Raw genomic sequence first — 20,667 nt, forward strand, 5'->3', positions numbered from 1 at the left:
TACCGATACTCATAATAACGTTGTATTTATTGTTCACTAGACATGCATGCCCATTTTTTTCCAGGGCCAGTGAAGCTGCAAAAATGTAGTTCTGAAATAGGGGCTGTGACCCATCCATGCCACTGGCATAACATAGTTGGATGGTGGGAAGAGGCCACACTCTGTCTGAGTGTTTAACACTATTTCATGCTATGGAACAGACATGTCAAAATACGGCAAAACTATTCCTTTGAAATTGTGCCCTGAATGGGCCCTGAAAAGGCATAATTTTCAACACTTACCTGGGGGATCATAGCATTGAGTTCAGAGATGTTCATCTTGTTATACATTGTTTCACTCGTCCTGTTGTCATGAGGAACAGTTATCTAGGACAATAGAGAATACAAAGAATGCATTCATACACTATCTTCATCTCCATGATTTCTAAGATTTTTTTGTGTCCCTGTATTTGCCCTATCCCTACCCCTTTTACTGCCTACGTGTTCCCTCATTTCAAAACCAAAGAGTTAAAAAAGAATAATCATGGACTCCTGACTATTGGTTAACTGATCACTGGTTAGCTGAACTGAAGCTCTATATCTGTCTGTGAAGACACATGCACAGTACACATACAGGACCCTTCAAAAATAAATATCAATTGTCACACCCTACACGTTGTGTAATGAGCTGTGTTACACTTATACAAAAACGTCTTATATAAATAAAGATGACTATAATAGCTAACTGACTATAACTAAGTTAAGTTCCACTTTGCATTTACTACTAGCAAACACTTCATGAGCTAAACTCCTTTTAGCATCAGTGAATTATTTTGAGTGCTTTAGTTAAACATAGGGAATAGACCTCAATATATAGTTCGGATCTATATTCTAAATGAGAAAGACCTTTACTGTTGGATAAAGACATGGTCAAAAATGTTCTTGTGTAAAAAGAGCCTTCATCCTTAAAGGGTTAACTTTTGTGTAGTTGCATGGGGCAAATCAATACAATGATATGAGATGGGGTGCACAATAAGCAGACAATATCCATCGTTTAATTTGTTTCTATGCAAAAGAATGTATACAACCAACAATTTCAGAAGTAATTTATATACATTTATAGGCTGCTGATCCTTTATGTTATAGCGAGCCTTTACTAATACACTTCCCTTAGACAAAGATCCCATTAGTAGCTGCCTAAAGGGCTAAAGACATCATCGCCACACTGAATTACTGCATGTCCCCAATCTAAGCTACACTGCAATGGCTCTGTAATACTCTGTACTAGTAGTTACTGCAAAAAGTACTGCCGGGGCTTTCCTAGTGTGCAGTACCCACATCCCTATATCAGCTTGTGGAACCAGTTAATATGGACTTGCAATTTTGTTTCCAGAGTACCATAGTTGGTCTCGTGGGATAAATATAATAAAAGGCTTGGTATGCAATGTATGGGTGGGGTATGAATCTTATCTATATTGACCCCTCATCCTATGGAATGCCTACAAGCCATTTAAATCTATCCATAGTTACATAGTTGTAAACCGGACAACCAGAACATTCGTGCTAAAAAGCAATTGTTTATGGAAGTGTAAATTTGACATGTTTCTAGCTACGCATGAAAACTGGAAGTGCCTGCTAAAACCATAGAACATAAGAATGCAGTTACGGGCAATATTAGATGTGAATGAATTGCTATGATGGAAAAGATACTGTGAATTAAATCCTGTTTTGCTAAGTGTTTCTCATGTACCCAAGCAGTGAAAAGGGTAAATATATATCTTAACAAACAAAATCAGAAATTAACTGGGGAAAAGTGAAATTTATTTCTAAAAGTCAGCTACTGCCTAAGAATAGAGCAGGCTACGTAGTTGAAACACCTTAGACACACCTGAGTAACACCTAAATCCTGGACTGTTCATTGAGAAGAAGGTTGAGGAGCACTGGTGTATACCATAGTTCATTCTTGGGATAATGTTGCACAGCAGATTAAAGTGCAGTGCTCTTAATATATATTTATTTCACTTACCTGGGCTAGCTTTGTTTCCAGGTCAATCACTGTTTTCATATCTGATTCAGCTCTGGTCTTGTTGGCTCCAAGAAAAACAGCAACATCAACCATCAGCTGTAGAAGAGAGTCTCTGTACTGGGAGTGAATAAAAGAGATCAAATAATGGGGCTTCGCAGGAGAAACCAAATCAGACAGTATCCCTCGACACCTTTACATTGATAAATACAGCGGATTTATACTAACTTGAACTATTAAGTGTTTCTGTTGAATGGATCAATACTTTGGTTGGCAGAGACTCAGCAATATAAAAAAATAAAATGGCCATTAATATAGATAAAAAATATATTTTAAACATTTTTATTTGGTAATGTAGGGATAAAAACCTCATAATTGTGCCTAGTACTATACTCGGGATAACTAGGAGGCCATGGCACTATAAGGCTAGTGGCCGACAAATGATGTACATGCAGCTGCCGGTGGCCGCACACTACACATCTGCCTTTGGAGCAGCAGTATCAGTAAATATACGGCACCACCAGGCACCTCCCCATCGTGCCAGTTGGACTGTCCAGGCCTGGTCGTACTTATATTGGGTTAAATATGGTTTATAGATTTTAATACGTCTAGTGACTTCATTTCTTATACATGATTGGATATACTGGAGTTGTCTTAATACACCCAATGCGTAATACACCCAATGCCTGAAATCATGTTTATGTATCATGATATGTATAAACAGAATTACAACCCTTTATACTGCTGCAGATGTGAAATTACTCCTTTGTATGGTAATAATGAATAATCTTATCTTTCTGAAGGAAAATAACCTGTTTTTTGTTCTTGTGGAGAATGCATTACTTCATGCTTCATTTTTATACCTGCATCACCTTAACAAACAACCCCCCCATTTGACGTAATTGTGTACTTTCATCTCTATCTAAAAAAAAAATACATAATTACCGTACATACATTAGTAAAATTCTAAATACAATCTACATTCTTAGTAGACTGAGTTTTATATATATTTATTTATTTATTATTTATTTTTTTTAAACATTTCCCAGCATACATAATTTCAGTTTTAGGATAATGGTTCCTGGCTGTTCCTTGAACAATCCAATTTCAGATTTTAGACTCAGACGAACAAAGGATTATTAGATCAAATCGAATAATAACATTATAGCGGCTGTTAGCATGTGGTATTGTTACATGGAGCTAGGAAATAAAATCACTTCATTTGGTGTTAAACAGACCAGAAAAAGGGTGACGGGTCTTTTGCCGAGAAGAGACAGAGTGACCTTGCTTTGTGCTTTTGATGGCAAATTCAGCTGGATCAATAACTGGCATCACTAGAATCACTGCTGGGGGAGATAATCCCTGTCTCATCCTGAAAATTTAAGAACTATGTGGAATACCTCTCAACAACAGCGTATTTTGTAAGTGAAGAAAAGTGGACCCTTATTTACACAGCAAACAAATTACAACTACCGCCAAGGGCAAGGAGGACTAATGTGAACGATGCTTAAACATTTCTTTAACCTGATACACAGTGGAGTGTGCTCTCTCTTCTGCTGCACGTTCCACCCTTTATTTGCCAGGGTGGATGGTCTATCTTTTTGTGTACTATCCTCAGTTTGAAAATAGATTTATTTGATTTCTAAGTAGCGTATATTTGAATGTTAGGGTATGTTTTTAACATGTGTCAGGCTGACAGTGAAGTGTATTTATGAAACTGGGTGTTTTCACATGTAACCTCCTTGATATCAATGCAATAGTATCAGAAGCAGACCCCAATGAGCTTCTCCTGTAATAAGGACTGAACTGACCCTGTATATCAACCCAAAACAACAAGAAACAAAAGTCAAAAATGCTTATTTTTTCAATATTATACACAATAACATATTTACAGACTTATACAAGATATAAACCTCACCTTCTTCTGCAGATTTGGATTGGAACATAGGCTTCCAGCAACCTAATAGAAATCTTCTGGTCCATGAGACCAATGCAGTAAGTGAGAGTGCTTTTATCACGCTTATTCCCGATTTGGTCCCTTTTAAATTTCGGGTCCCAGTTGCAAATACACTTGTCCCTTTCCAAGCTCCCCAACTATTTGCTATGTACATGATATACTTACCCCCAGTCAGCTCAACTCAACAAGGGTTTGGTAGGTCATTGATTTCAATGGGTATGATTTCCTGAGATAATCAGTAGCACAAAACATTGGACCACTGAGCTTTTCTTAAAGGTAAGTACTTTATTACATTTTAATTCATATGAAAATACTCACAATGTACATTAATAGGCATTCTTAATTAATAAAGCTGCATGGGACATTAGACTGTCCATTTTAGCTATTTTTACTCAAAGTATTATGTACATATAGTGTATGTGCTCACTTTATCCCATATATGCTGCCCAATTTGGGAACAGGGACTTTCTTATCACAGCCCATATTAAGATTACCTAGTATGCTATTGCTCAGAAAATCCCTATTGCCAAATCTGAAGAATAGTGTATGTTAAGCATACACATGTTTTACTAAATTGTTCCAAGAAACAAAATATTTGAAGAACAGTGTAGTAGCCTATATATCAAATTCTCTAATGGCAGGAAGCAGCATATTAAAACTTTGCCCCATATTTACTCTGAGATAAACATCCTACCATTAGTGAATTCATTTCCATATTAAAATTAACCAATTTATTTGTGTTTAGATATACATTTTTGAAATTCCTGACCTGTTCTGAGATACAACGTTGCCTTTTAGTTCTGTAAGAGACACATGGTACTTATTCCAATCTACTGATGTTTTCAACTCTATTGCAGACACATTAATCAATGACTAATGGAAAAGGGGGGTGTAATAATAAAGTAATAATAAAGTATTATAATATGGTTATGTATCACTTTTCATGTTTTCTTAGTAACTGAGTCCAAATTCCTTTAATATTTTACAATTTAAAAAGATCTAAAATGTTATCTTGCATAAGTTAGTTAATACATACTGCATTATACTGCATATTATATATATATACATATATATATATATATATATATATATATATATACACATATATAGTGTTTATGTTCACAATATATGCTTTAACACTTTGATTGCATGGGGTTGGGACATATTTTTCTCCTTGGCCAGGCCAATTTTTATAGTTTTGCTATAGTTAGATGTAAGTGACAGCTTTATAACCAGCTTATAGTTTAACTAGGGAAACTTATGCTAGAAACCTTGCTTAAGGCAAACTGTCCATAACATTACATGATAACATAGTATAAATGTGTATTTCTCCCATTATCTTCCCATATATACCAAACCAAATAAAGTAAAAAGCCATTAAATATTTTGTACATACATCGTACCACCCCCAACATTTTAGTTGTCCAAGTTGGGATACCTGTGTTTGGGGTGTATGACAAGAGGCGAGGAGGGGCATGGACAATCCCAGAATGGGAATGCAAGTGGGAGGCAAGGTCACCAGCCCACCTTACCCACTTAACCAACTGGTAACAGCAGCATCGTGTGGGAGCTGCAAAGGAGATGCAAGTTGCAGCACAGACCGCAACTGTTTCTTCATCTCCTAGCCCTGCCAGGGAATATCAGATAAGATCTTCTAGATGAAGCATAAATGTTTAAATGTAAACATTAGCATTTCCTCTAAACGTATATACTGGCCAATGAGTACTTCATTGTCATGTGACACAAAAGCAGTCACTGATAGGTTGTTGCCATATAAGATGAAAAGGCTTAAATGTGTCTTTGTTGTTTTTATGTTACTAAGCCTTCAGAGGACAGAATAAAATGATACATGATTCACTAAAGGTTCATTCTAAACAAATCAGCATCAATGACTCAGTGTTGATTTAAATGCCTTGGTCTGGGTGTAACTTGCATGGTAAGCATTCAAACTCCTAAAAGAGGTTTCTCCATTTAGATTATTAAGATGACTCCGTTTCAACGCCAAATTTTGTTTATTTAATGTAAAAAATTAATAATTTAGAATATTTTTGTTTTCTTTTTTTGGAGGGGCAGGAAGTTAGCAAATTTACATATTAGCTAGAGGTAGATTATGGATTTATGAGACATTATTGATGACCTTCACTGACATAAAAAACAAGTCAGTGCTCATCCATCAAACACACCATTTCACAAACAAAAAGCTATCACTTCTGATGCTGTTATATCACCTCTAAAAAGTTTTTTTTTTATGTATTCATAAAAACAAGCATTGTCCATGGCAATCATTGGGCTCATAAGTGCTCAGTTTTACCCCCTATTGACAAGACTGTTTTTTATTTGTATTACCCTTTGTGACAACGGCTGTTTTAACATTTTTGCAGTATTGCTGTTTAGCTGTAATTTTCTTCTCTCTCATTTAGCGTTGACACACATGTTTTTCAGGACAAGAATTGCTTTCTTTAGATACCATTATTTTAACCATATCCTCTAATTTATTATATAAAATATGGTGAAAAAATCTTTGAAGTTGGCCAGGTCAATTTAACCCATCAAACCATATATTTTCGGATACTATGGGGTAGTATTTTTTTTTGTAAACACATTTTACTTCAGGTGAAAATGTACAGCTCCAGGTATATTTAACAACCAAACACCACAAAATATGTGTTCAGCAACACCTCCTGAATATAGTGATACCAAGCATGCATAGGTTTGTCGGGTTGTTTTGGGGCTAAAAGGCCACATTTGGGAGGTGTGCATTTTTCAATTTGGAATTTTAAAACCATCCAGAACCCATGTCCAATTTGGGGCAACTTTGAAACTGGCCAATTCAATTCACCCCATCAAACTATATATTCTTGAAAACTAGACATCACAGAGTATTTCAAATGCTAGTACTTTAACGTTTTCTTTAACTCTTGCACTAATGCTACCAGTTTGTGGTAGTACAGTTTTTGTGATTTTTTTACACATGTATTTTAGGTGTTAATGTACAGCTCATGGTGTATGTCACTGCCTAACAACAGCACAATATGTGTTCAACAACATATCCTGAGTAAAGTGATATCACCCATGCATAGGTTTGTTAGGAATTTGGCATCTGGTCATACTGCCCCCATAATCTATTTGAGACATCTTTGATATCAGCCACTTCAATTTACCCCATGAAAACATATATTTTTGAAAGCCAGACATCCAAGGATATTTCAAAGGCTGGTATTTTAACTCTTTCCTTGCACTAATTGTGCCATCAGCCTTTGTCAATGTTTGTGGCAGTATTTTTGTTTTGTGTTTTTTTTCATACACACTGTATGGACTTATAGCTCATAGTATATGTAAAAGACAAACAACACCCAAAAATCTGTTCAGCAACATCTCCTAAGTACAGTGATACCCCCCATGCATGGGTTGGTCTGGTTGTTTGGGGGCTTCAAGAATATTTAGAAGTGCATATTTTTTGTATTTGACACCTGATCAGCATGCACCAATGTCCTATTTGGGACATTGTTGAAATTGGCAAATTCAAATTACCCCATCAAAAAACACACTTTTAAAAACTAAAAAGCCCTGGGTATTTCAAATGCTGGTATTTTAACTCTTTCCATGCTGTGATTGTTGGGAAGAAAGTGTCAATTTTGGGACTTGCTTAATAAAATACATAATTTTTACAACATACAACATTTTTTGGACTTCTCTTTACATTATGTAGGAACTGGATGGTTCCCCTGGTGGTGAGAATTATTTTTACATGTTACCACATTGTTACTTATTACAGAAATGTTAAAGCTCCTGTACATGCACAGGCATTATGGAGGAAAGGAAATATCATCTTACCACATTAACTATGGACTTTTCACCACAACAAACACCACATCACATAAATTTTGATATTTAGTAAATACATTGCATAAACCACAGTGCTCCATAATACACTTAAATGTATATTATAGCTGCACTGTCCCTTTACATTTTCATGTCCATTTTGCAAATGCATGGGAGGATATGCATTTGTCCACCCCAAGCTAACTACCTTGCAGGAGATGTGTTTGCCCAAATACCCAGCACTTGATATACTCACCTAGATCTCTGGCTCAGGGAAAGCTGGGGGCAGGGGACTGTTCAGACCCCAGTGCGCATATGCAGAAAGCGATGTAACAGATTTCAATGGGAACATTTTTCTGCCACTGACTGACTGCTTTCATTAGCCTTTTAATGACAAGAATAGTAGAAGTGGAAGAGGAGAGCAGTTGCTGCTGCAGGGCAGTCATGTCTGTGTCAGGTAAGTGCTTTATTTTTGTTTTGTTTTGGAAGAATGTATACTCTTCAGAAACAAGACAAAATATAATATGCATTCTTGTTTACAGGGGATGTTAGGGACATTAGGCTGTCCCTTTAAGCATTAATAAAAACAAACATAAAACTGGTAAGTTCCCCAGGATTTTTTCCCAAAACTATTATTATGATTCTTCTCTAGAGAGCTTTGTACTATAACCTTTTGTTGTTATACAGTACATTCTCTCATTTTTAGAAAAATATCTATCTTGTGCATATTTCTGGATGTTACATATACACAAGAGGCCTTGTAATAACAAAAGGTTAGAGCTGTCAATGACCTACACTCCCTTGAGGTACTCACTCAAGCATCACTTCCTTTTCACTTCCACTCAGCATTTCGACAAATAGAGAAAACCCAGGGAATAGATTATCAGAGTCAGGACAAGGTGGAATATAGTTTTATTTTTTCTACTAAGTAATTTATAGATGAGCTATGCCTTTCATGCCCTACAACCACCTATAAAAAGAACAAAAAGGGACACCTCCTTAAAGGCTGATTGATCACAATAATAGTCCTTCCTTCCAATCTTTTTGGCACTATGATTGATAAAAAAAAAATTCCTACTGATTTTTCACATTTACAGAAAATAAACAAAATAAAATAGATAGGGGAATATCATAGGGGAGTATTCTGCCTCAGAAGTTGAGTACGGGCATGAAGGAAGTCCTGATAATTAAGTAACAAAAGAGATGTAGAAAAATAAAACATATCATAAAGGGGGATGTAAATGTGGTTGAGCCAAAACACAATCTTCTGAAATAAACGTGTTGATATACCTGAGGGTTCTTAACAGAACTGCTGGTTATATTCCTTTTTTTCTACTTAAAAATAAACAATAAATCCCACAATGATTGATTTGAAAAAAATTACTGCTGCAAAAACAAAATGAAAAGCAAATACAGACCAACAGTGGTAATACTTACTAATTTAGTAGTAGTGCTATTGTCAAGATAATCCTCATGAGATAACAAGGAAAGCGATGCTTGGTCCAGCTGTGAATGAGATACATATTTGATTCAGTGCTACGTTATAATGCAATGCACTGATGGTGTTACAAACATGTTAAGCAGCTACCAAGAGCTTTGACAAGCAGATATTTCAATGTCGGCTGCTGATTAGGACTGCATCCAAACTGTCATTTAACAACAAAAACAATTCTGGTTGAACGTTATATATATAGACACTGGAAGACGTTATGTCACCAAAAATTAGTAATGTATGTAAGAATGTCACATACATACAGTAAATCACCACGTTTTCTAGAATTAGTCCATAAAGGAAGGAAAAAAAGGATCAAGATAGGGACCCTAAAGCTGTTGTTACACTAGAAAACTACAAGAATTACAAAAATAAAAAGAGTACCCTACCACCTCAGCACACACACACAATGCCTCACTCCGGTAAACCAGGCAGCTAGCCAGGCACACGGGGAATGCATAGTAGTAGAAACTTCCATAATTAATATAATTTAGTGCTAGAAAATAATTTAGCCTTATTCCACAAATGACTTAATGAGACATAATAAAAGATAAATAAAAACAATAAGGTTACAAATTTTCTGTTGAGTCCCTGCCACTCCAAGCACACTCACTGAAATAAATATGTTCTCTACTGCAATTGGAATTTATTTGTATTCAATCTACTGTTGTTTCAATATAATTACAGAGAAAACAGTTTCCAGTTAGACTGTGTTCTACCTTTTCATAGTGTTGAACTGAAGAGGACAGGTCGGAAAGTGAAGGAATAAGAGAATATGAAAATTAGAACAGTGGTTAATTTAGTTAATAAAAAAGCATAGTGAGGTAACTCAAAATACATAGACCCGACTCAAAACCAAGCTTGATGGTGAATTTTGTTGAGTCTGACATTTTTTAGTTATTTTGTGATGCACTGAGCAGCTACCAAGCTGCTGCCAAGGTAAATGTTGCCTGGTAGTCTAGATGGAGGCTGAGTTGAATGAATTTAAACTTTTGTAGATAGACCTTGTGGATAGTATAGCATGGGGGGTGAACATAAAAAATAAACATAGGGTTGTGCCTGACAATACTCATTTTAATGTATCTTCCATCTATAGGAATATACCTTCACATTATTACCCTTCCCTCTATCTCTCAGTGACCTCAGATGGAATACACAATACATAAGAGCTTCAAGGGTCCCCATAGAAAAGACTAGACAGAAGGTCGGCATGACCAAGCCTTTGAGACCTGTGGTTGATGGAAAGGGATCCATAGTTGTGGTGCTTTACTGGGTAGTGCCTGATCCACTGTTTGGGGGTTTGGTGGTGGCATTTGGTGGATACTACTAGGAGGAGGTTCAAGGTAGGGTGCCCTTCCCAGCGTGGGATTGTTCTTAATAACGGAGGTTGATTATATTAACATGATTAAAACTGTTAATTTTGCTCATTTACTCAATATTGTGTGGAATATATGCTTTACATTAAAACACATCTCTGTGTGTGATCTCTTATTTGACTCGTTATCAGTGCGGATGTCATGTCCACCCAGGTTGCCAAAAAATGGCTGTTGAAGTTGGAAAATTTTCTTGAAACATTTATGTTTGTAATTTGATCTCTACTCATTACCCTTACCTTTAAAATGAAATTATTAGACAGCTTGTCATCTGTTGCTACAAACGCTCGCAGTAACACAGAAGTACTGTACTTTCCTCGCAGGTCTGCTAGAGTTTGAAGAAAATTGAATTTTCTCTCCGACCATTTCCCATCATTTCCGATATTGGATTCCAGTACTGGCCATCGCATAGATGATTGTTTCAGTATCTTCAGAATGGGCTTTGTATCGGCTTCCTCTATTTGAGCTAGACCGTATTATAAAGAAATATGTGTAAAAAAAAATATTTTAGAATACAGAGACAAAAATGCAGTACTGACCATTAAAAGATTTTATTTGCTAACTAGCCCTTGCAGCAATTAAAATTTTTCATATTCACTTTATACACATAGTGTTTTATGTATGAGCTCAACGCATAAGTCAAGTCAACCTTGGATAAATGTTAGACTAGCGTGTTGGATATCATGTGACCAAAACAGGACCTCACAAGCATTATGAGAATAAGTGTTCAACATTATATTTTGTGAAATGTCCTTAGAGATGTAAATTTATATATGGTTCTGACAATTAAAAAAAAACAAAAAACTGTGGTATACCATAAACATACGCACCGACATTACTATAAGATTAACGTGATAATGTCACTTACTTTCATTCATGCAGGAAATGTAAAATATCTTCGCCTTTTGAACAGCCTCTATATCTCGCCTCTTGCTTAATGGTTTCTCTAGGAGTGCTAGACAATAGCAACAAAATACAATTAACAGCAAATGTAACTAGACACATCACACATTCATATATGTATCACAATTCATTTTTTATAAGCCTACGTTTTGGGTGTATAGAAGTACTTAAGCTTACTCAGGGAAGCATACCCAAAACAGGCTAAATAAAAAGGTAAAAGCACAAATGCCTTCACTTCATGACATGAAAATCATCATTAAAGGTAGCAAATTTGCATTAAAGGTCAACCTTTTTAAGTTAAATGCATTTTGGAATCCATTTTGTATTTTGGAGTCCCGTCATTGTAATGTGTTACACGTATCAGTTATACCTGAGAACCTTACAGGATGCTCCGCCACATGTAGAGGGATGTGGGGAAGTGTTACAGTAATTAACCATATGCTTGTTAGCATTTTTCTTTTAACTCTAATGGACATTCTAGCATTTTTGCTTTACATGAACATTTTCAGCCTAGCAAATGCAGAGAAGGACTTAGCAAAATCCTCTCTCTAACCATCTGCCAAATACATCTCCTACTTGCGCATTATGTTCACCAACCCAGCAAGTTCTGGAGCTGGCTTGTGCAAGACGTCCAGGTGATCTACAATGACTGTAGCTCACTGTAACACTTTAAAGCCTCAAGTGTTTTGTTGTGTTTTTATGCATAGATGTTATGCCATAGAGAGCATGGCGGCCCAATGCCCAAATTTCCAAAAGAATGGATGGTTGGAGGATCGAGTCTGGGATTCTTATGAAGCCTGCATAAGAGGATTGTGCTTAAGATCCCGAACAAAAGTGACTTATTCAACATACAGGGTTGTGTCAGAGAGCACATGCAGATGGGAAAGCTTTGCTGCCAGGGATTCGGTGGTTCTAGCAGCCATAGTTACTGTGAAAACCTCACAACGGAGGGAACTTTGTACTGCAGCTTCTCCTAAAGTTTCCCTTTCAGCTAAAGAATACATATAAAAGTATTTAAGTCTCCATTGGTAGAGCAGCATGGAGCACTGGAATGTCCCAAAATGACAAATATAGTATCTCATTATTTAACCAATCTTCTTGTTGACTTTAAAGAGCAGGAACATAGAATGACGTTCTAAGAAGGAATTAGGCTATCAATAAGACCTGTCACATTGCATTTATATACCATCACTGAAGGAAAAAAGTCTGCAATTACATGCGTTGAGCTACAAAGAGAAAATGCATTATCAGCTGTTCGTAAGACTTTACAAGGAAGGGTGTAGAAGAACATCAAAATTCATAAAGGATGGTGGAAATTTTTAGGAGACATTTCTTGGTAAACTCTGTGCCTGCCTCACCTTCAAAACTTAATTTTTAATAACCTGCCCCTTACAGAACGCAGAACAGATAATTAACCTACAAAATAAAAAACGTCAGTGTCATAGGTAGGCAGAATGTTTGTACAAAGACACCAGTCTCCATGACAAGACTGACAGTTTCCATACTTTATTTCATTTTCTGAGAGAAAAAAACTCATTTTCAGTTATAACTGAACTTTAGTACAATCCCGAACAAATAAAATTGACCTTAATGTCTTAAGTAAATATTTCACAAAGTGTTCTTGGCTAACAGCAGTAATAAAGCGTCATCAGCTGGCTAGAATTCAGATTTTGGCTCACTTGTTTCAGTGTGTGATCCAAAAAGAAAAACTAGCAATCCCGAATAATAAACCAAGCAACGAGGATCTAAGAGGCCAGATAATAATGACACATCATTCACACTGTGGTTACACACATGTTAATCTGCTGTAAATACGAGGCTCTACACACAGTTTATAATATATATATAGAGTTCATATTCATTCTGAAGAGGGAGAGGATCATTCTTAAAGGTCCGTGTGGGAGGCTACCAACCAATCCCTACAAGTTTGCATTTTCAGTGAGGCTCATTAAATATACTTCTTGTAGTTTTATTAGGTGTATATGTCCTCGGAGCTTTTCTGGCAGAAATTAGTGTTCACTATGTGTATTACACAATGATCCAGTACTAAGGTAGGAAGTAGAGAACTATATTGTAAAGAAGGAAATAGTAGTATAAAACGGAGACTTAGAAGCCGCCATCCTACCCCTAACCTCCTGCCACTGATCCTCAAGAAAACTACTATACATTTGCATATTAAGTGAGACTGGAAAGTCTATTCAGCCATGATAGCCTACCATGTCCTGCTTTTTGTGAGCAAGTAGCCCAAATTGGCTAACACTTTTTCATATATTGTAGCTTTACTGCTTCTTTTTAAATGTGAACCCAGTTTAGTTCCCCCAGTGTGTGCGTTCAGCTGTCTAATCATTTTACACGCTTACCTTTAATTTTAAGATCAACGTTATTCCTGAGCCATGGGTAGATCCCATAGTTTGACATATCATCTGGAATTGGATTATCTTGCATCCATCCACTGCAGGCATACTCAAAAAAGTTGTTGCACGGATCCACAGAAAGATTCATCTTAAACTGGATAAGGGCAGCTGTGTAAATAAGAAAGAAGCTTTATTTCAACAGTATACATTATTCAGAGTCTATATATATATATATATATATATATATATATATATATATATATATATATATATATATATATTGGATTCTTAAAGCTTCTCAACAAAGGGACAATCAACTTCAATGCACTTGATGGGACCTTTCTCCTTGTCCATGCATGCTGCCAGCCAGCTCGAGTGATTGTGTGAGAGTTCCAGCAGGTCTAATGAAACCCCTCCGCTTGCATGAAAGCGCTCCCCTTGATTTCAACTCAAGCACCCAAAACTGCTGCAAAACCCAGACCACAGAGGAAGCAACTTCTTCTAAAGATGTTTTTATAGCCAAAGAATGCATATTAAAGCACATACATAAGTATTTTAATATGCATATTTCATTAGTGGTGATGTACAGAGGGACATACCTACCCTTTAAGCAAATTAAAGGTTTAAAATGTGAAATGCAGTGCCAAGTGCAGTGATTGTGAATAACTAAGTCCAAATAGAGGTGCAAAGGGAGGGCACCTACCCTAGCATTGCTGAAGCATGGAGAAAGAACAGTTGATGAAATGGAAGCCTACACATAGTGTGTATACAAAAAAATAAAATTGCCTGACTCTAGTCTAGGTACCATATAACAAACCACAAAATCAGAAATAAAATATTGTATTTGTAGTGCTATGGCTTATTTAGCCCTTTCATTACTAGATGGTAGGGTAAGCTTTCCTGAGCGGTGCATTTCTCACTTCAATGGTGCAGAATGGGTTAAGGCACAATCATTATTGAAAAAAGGAGTTGTGAAAACCTTGCTTTTATGCAGGAAAATGATGGCAGAAAAGAAATTAAAGAAGCAGACTGATTGCTCATCAAAATCCTGTTTTAAAAGATGATTTCAATCAAATACCACAAACTACCCGGAAGCTGAATCAGGGAATTAAAAGGACTTCTAACAAAGAATCTCTTAGAGAGTGCAAAAATACATACTCATTTATCAGCAACCACAACGACCATAACCGTCGCACTCCGAAAACAGAACTAAATGTTACATGGTAGTATGTGGTCAAGCAGAGTTTGTTTATGTGCCCTGCCATTAAAGAGGAACTGTGGCCCCCTCAGAATTAGAGCATACAACTATGTTGTGCTAGAATTTTCAGCATAATGTCAACATTAGGTTTCAACATAGCTGCTTTGATACCTACACTATACAGACAAAAGTATTGGGACACCTGACCATTACATGAACAGGGACTTTGGTGGCATTGCATTCTAAATACACAGACATTAATATGTAGTTGGCCCCCCCTTTGCAGCAATAACAGCTCCCTCTCTTCTGGGAACGCTTACTACAAGATTTTAGATTATTTCTGTAGGAATTTTTGCCCATTCGTCCAGTAGTGTAATTGTGAGGTGAGGCACTAATGTTGGGCGAGAAGCCTGGCTTGCAATCTTTTCCATGGGGTTGAGATCAGGGCTCTGTGCGTCCGGTCAAGTTCTTCTACACCAAACTCATCCAACCATGTCTTTATGGACCTTGCTTTGTGCACTGGGGCACAGTCATGTTGGAATAGAAAAGGGTCTTCCCTAGACTGTTACCACAAAGTTGAAAACAAAACATTGTCTTGGTATGCTGAAACATAATCATTTCCCTTCACTGGAAGTAAGGGCCCTAGCCCAACCCCTGAAAAACAGCCCCATGCCATTATCCCTCCTCCAGCGAACTTTACAGTAGGCATAATGCAGTCAGGCAAGGTAACGTTCTCCTGGCATCTACCAAACCCAGACTCGCCATCAGACTGCCAAACAAACAAGTACGATCCATAACTCCATAGAAAACGTTTCCACTGCTCCAGAGTCCAGTGGTAGTGTGCTGTACACCATTCGATTCGACACTTGGCATTGTACTTGGAGATGTGAGGCTTGCATTAAGCTGCTCGGCCGAGGAAACCCATTCCATGAAGCTCCCGCCGCACAGTTTGTGTAGTAATATTAATGCCAGTGATTTGAACTCTTTAGCTATGGAATCAGCCGAGCATTGGAGATTTTTACACACCATGCACCTCAGCACTCAGCGACCTCGCTCTGTGACTTTACATAGTCTTCTGCTTTGTGGCTGGGTTGCTGCTGTTCCTTAATGCTTCTACTTTCCAATAATACTAATTACAGTTGACCGTGAAATATCTATCAGGGATGAAATTTCACGAATTGGACTTATTGCAAAGGTGGGTCTTCAGAACAACCCATTTTTTCACGAATGTTTGTAAATGCAGACTGCATTCAATAATTAAGAGGTGTGTCCCAATACTTTTGTATTGGATGTATATGAAACAAAAAAACATACTATCCAGGTGTCCCTGTCAAGAAGGGACAGACCCTTTTTTATTTCATTCACCCCCACTAATCCGATATGTATGTCTGTCTCATGGTTGCACACTGTCTATGGATTATAACTTTATGTTAATTCCCTTATTTGATCTTATGCAACTCTACATCTTCTACTATGTTGGTCTAATAAAAGGTATCACCTTCAACTAAAGCCTCCACGGCAAATCATGAAATGCATCAGTGATCATGGGCAGCAAAGGGGCATCCTCAAATCAAATGTAACATACCGTGAAAATGTAAAATGTTCTTATATAAGGATATAATAAAAACTACCCTAATGATTAATAAAGATATTGATCCAGGAAACATAAATTTCCTGACTTTAATTAATCTCCTATTGGATTAATTACATGAGTCTTGCCTAGTAAGGAGACATTAACTGCAAAGGAGAGGGAACATAAACTAATTACCAATTTGAATATTTTATGTTCATATATATGATAATATTTTATGTACAGGGCGTTTTTTAATTTTAATCTTTGCAAGACTTTTAATTGTAATTATTTGTGTGTTGCCGTGCATGTAAATTCTTCAAGTAGTTGTTAAAAGTGAAACTGTGGCGCTAACGGCTAATTTAATAACGGCTAATAACAATAGAATGAGACACTTCCACAAATAATGCCTGGAGCCCGTTGGCCCTGTGGTAATGGTAATATCACTATTAGAATAGGTACAAACATCAGGCTTTACACCTAACTAATGTGTCATAAATATATTATATGCTAAAAGGAAAGACCCAGATTGGAGCACATCATATTCACCTGATCTGCTGCTCGGGGGCTGCATGGTTAGGTATCATAATGTACAGCTGCGCACATCCAGCCGTCGGCGGCACATTATGTCATTAGGAGGACACTGGCCTAAAGTGTCAGGGCTGCCCCGTCACCCCAAGTCCCTGTATAGCACTAAGCAAACCTTTCAAACTGCTTATTATCGAGAGTGCCTTTGTGAGAATGCCGATATGTGTGTGGTTATCTATAAAAGTGATTCCGGGGCAACGTTTCAAATGCTGTCACATCTTTATAACAACCGCTGAAATGTTCTTGCTGTCTGGAGCCTTTTATGGGTTACTCTATGGAAACCTTACACAAGAATAATTTTGTTTATTCATAATCTCCACTGTCCTGTGAATGTTGACCAAATATTGAAACAAACAGAAAAAATACACGGACACATAGAATTTGACGGCAGATAAAAACAATTCAGACCATCTTTTCCTGATTTAGAGACTTACAGACTTAGACCTTAATCAGTTCTTGGTTTTCTCTTAGATTCAGCATAGCTTTATGTCCATCCCAGCAATGTTCCAATTCCCACTGTATTAGCCTCTACCGCTTCTGACGGGAGGCTGTTTACCTCTCGGTAAATAGATTACATCTAGGAATGCTTCCTATGTAGAATTTTGCTCAATAATCTCCCTCTGAAAGCATTTAAATAAATCTTTTTTTTTTCCTCAAAAAAGTATGCAATCCCGCAGTACCTATATTACGTAATATCTTACCTGCTTCGATGCATTCTGGGGTTAAACAATACTTCTCCTTCTGGAAGCTAATGAGTCCTTGAGTGACTGTAACATAAGAGGCATACGTTATATTAGTTATCATGTTGTTGACATTAGCCAGAGTGCTGCAATACAAAGACCTAAAACTTTCAATGTTACCTTCTATAGCCATTGCTATGGATACTGCTGATCAGTCCTCTCCTTACATGCTTACTGTGCATACATCTGTTTTTAATGTTCTGTTCATCGTTTGACGGAGATATCAATTTACTGACCTAATCTAAACACCCTTTTTGCCTAGAACGTTAACTCTTTAATAGGTGAGATAAGCATGTTCACAGAGCCCACTGATGTTCTATTTACAGAAACCAGTTGCAATAGCGTCAAATACGTACACCCCTTGTGAATCATGAAGCAGAAGATAGATAGAAAGATAGATAGATAGATAGATAGATAGATAGCATCAGGTTTATTCTTCATATGACCTTAGGCACAAAGACTATAAGGATTTTATGGGAATGACACAACCATAAATTGAAGACCATGGTCAGAGGTTTTTAGTGCTCTGCCTAAGGCATGTAAAAATTCTTAAAACATTATAGATGCAGATAAGAACCATTTTTCTCATCTATTCTGCTGATTACTTCTCGCTGTAAAAACCTCAAAACGTATCTGGTCATTTGTTTCACAATAGTCATAGGCCTATGGCATGCAGCACTGCATGAAAGAACACCGTTTCACATATGTAACACCTTCTCTGTAAAGTAAAAACATCTTCGCATCTAAGTCTCTGAACTAACCATACATTAAGGCAGAGAAAGATAAAAAATTTACTTAAACTCACCCCAGAAATTCACATGTGTAACTGCAATGTTACTGTCATTTTACTATGACCTGGGAGACAGGGTGACCAGATGGTTCATTTTTCGAGCAATGCTGTCTTTTTACTATAAGTATTTAATTATAAAGCATCAACAGATCCTAAAGTGTTGTATGATAGGTACTTAAACACATACGTGATATATAGAAACAGATGCAAGTGTTCCAGGGTTATTGTTACCAGCGTACAGGCAAACTTTAATGTTTCTAATCATCTTGTGGTCCAGGTGCCATTTTTGTTTGGCCGAACCCTTCTCCTCCAATGGAAATATCCAGGTGCAGGGAAAGAGTAAATGCATAAGGGCATTCTCATATACCGTATGTATCTACATAAAAATGTATAGGTTGACAGTCAGCTAGCATATGCCTTCCAGCGTCCCTTGAACTATTAATATAATATGAAAGGTAAATAATATTTTCTTTGTTACAAATTATTTTATTTTAGATTTATTGGCACTATATAAACCGATAAATATCATTACCAGTTAGGCTACCTTAATTAGGCAAGCCCTGGCATCCCAAATGGTTTGAAGTGGAGCATAACCAGTGATCTGTTGTGAGGGCGAGTGCAGCGTATTGTTCAGCTTTGTCTATGTGCCGGATGTTGCCTGACTCTGGCTGGTGATCTCATCTGCCATGTGAATGTCGCTCTGACGGTCTCCCTACAATCCCATGCATTATGTTCCTGTCACCGGTGCTGGATATCATGCAAATTTTTTAAAGAGCACTTCTATGCCTGGCTTCCTGTCACAGCCTGTGATTATCTGCTACATTACTTCAGTTGGGGTCAGTCATGCCTCAGGAGGCTGACAAAATATTTGGACAAGCACAGAAAGTGCCATAAAGGGGTCATTTATCATGTTACCACTCTGGCATGCAAAGCATAGGTGTAAAATCTCATCTACCACATTTACACTTGTGTGTTTGTGTGCGTGTGTAAATACATACAGTATATATATATATATATATATATATATATATATATATGTATGTATCATTATTTAAAAAGTCCAAATCGTGCTTGTTTGGTTCAGAAACACTAGTTAGTTGTGACATTTTGCATGCATATACACACACCCAATGTAGAAATTTAATTAGCAGTATGCACAGTTAATGGGGTTAATGTGTATTAATATGTCTTCATTGAAACAATAGTTTCTTTTTTAGATCTTACAGTTATTACGGCCCTATCAGATGTTATTTTCTCCATAATGTATTTTTCACAATAATGTATCTTTTTTTTTTACACAAACTTGCCATCGTAATTATCATGATTGTTTTAGAGATGGGCCTCCCAATACCCTTTCACTTATACACCCTTAAAACCCCAAAACTTTGTTCGGCTATTGTAAGTAATTAAATGGCATACGTCTGGATTGTCAATAATAATAATAATAATAAAATATATTATTCACAAGTACCCTCTATATTATCTTAAAAATCAGCCCAGGTACCTATATTGGTTAGCTGGCACGCATACAAAAAAACTACTTATACTGAAGTTCAGTAGCAGGTTCAGTAGCTGAAACCATTATTAAAGGGTCTATTATATAGCCAGCCAGGCCACCTTCATTATTATTTAGGAGATACTGATACCTAGTGGCGACTCTAGAAACAATATATAGGGGGGGCACACAAGATACCACAGTCAAACTGGGGGGGCATTCATAATTTCCAAAAGTAATGTGCTATGGAATTATACTTTTGTTATTGGGCTAAAATAATACTTGATCATTCAACATGGGAAGCCTGAAGCCACAATTGAGTGCGACTAATCCTTGAAATAAATATTATAACACAATAAATAACTTTTCCACTAAATGATTTCA

The 20,667-nt window shown here is 36.8% G+C and overlaps 1 protein-coding gene across 1 annotated transcript in view; it reads right to left on the reverse strand.

Moving 5' to 3' along the window:
- Positions 1–18,131, reverse strand: part of LOC149289747 (phosphate-regulating neutral endopeptidase PHEX-like) — a 56,792-nt gene extending 38,661 nt beyond the window's left edge. The window contains exons 1-7 of the mRNA XM_089490262.1: positions 17,960–18,131; positions 13,909–14,070; positions 11,514–11,600; positions 10,885–11,111; positions 9,218–9,286; positions 2,005–2,121; positions 282–365 (exon numbers count right to left, since the gene is read on the reverse strand). Coding sequence (XP_089346388.1) covers positions 282–365; positions 2,005–2,121; positions 9,218–9,286; positions 10,885–11,111; positions 11,514–11,600; positions 13,909–14,070; positions 17,960–18,131 — 918 coding nt within the window. The remainder of the gene's footprint in view (positions 1–281; positions 366–2,004; positions 2,122–9,217; positions 9,287–10,884; positions 11,112–11,513; positions 11,601–13,908; positions 14,071–17,959) is intronic.
- Positions 18,132–20,667: the final 2,536 nt, after the last annotated feature.

The sequence above is a fragment of the Sceloporus occidentalis genome, unplaced genomic scaffold, assembly GCF_023333645.1.
Source record: "Sceloporus occidentalis isolate IW3139 unplaced genomic scaffold, rSceOcc1.0.p SCAF_43, whole genome shotgun sequence".
NCBI lineage: Eukaryota > Metazoa > Chordata > Lepidosauria > Squamata > Phrynosomatidae > Sceloporus > Sceloporus occidentalis.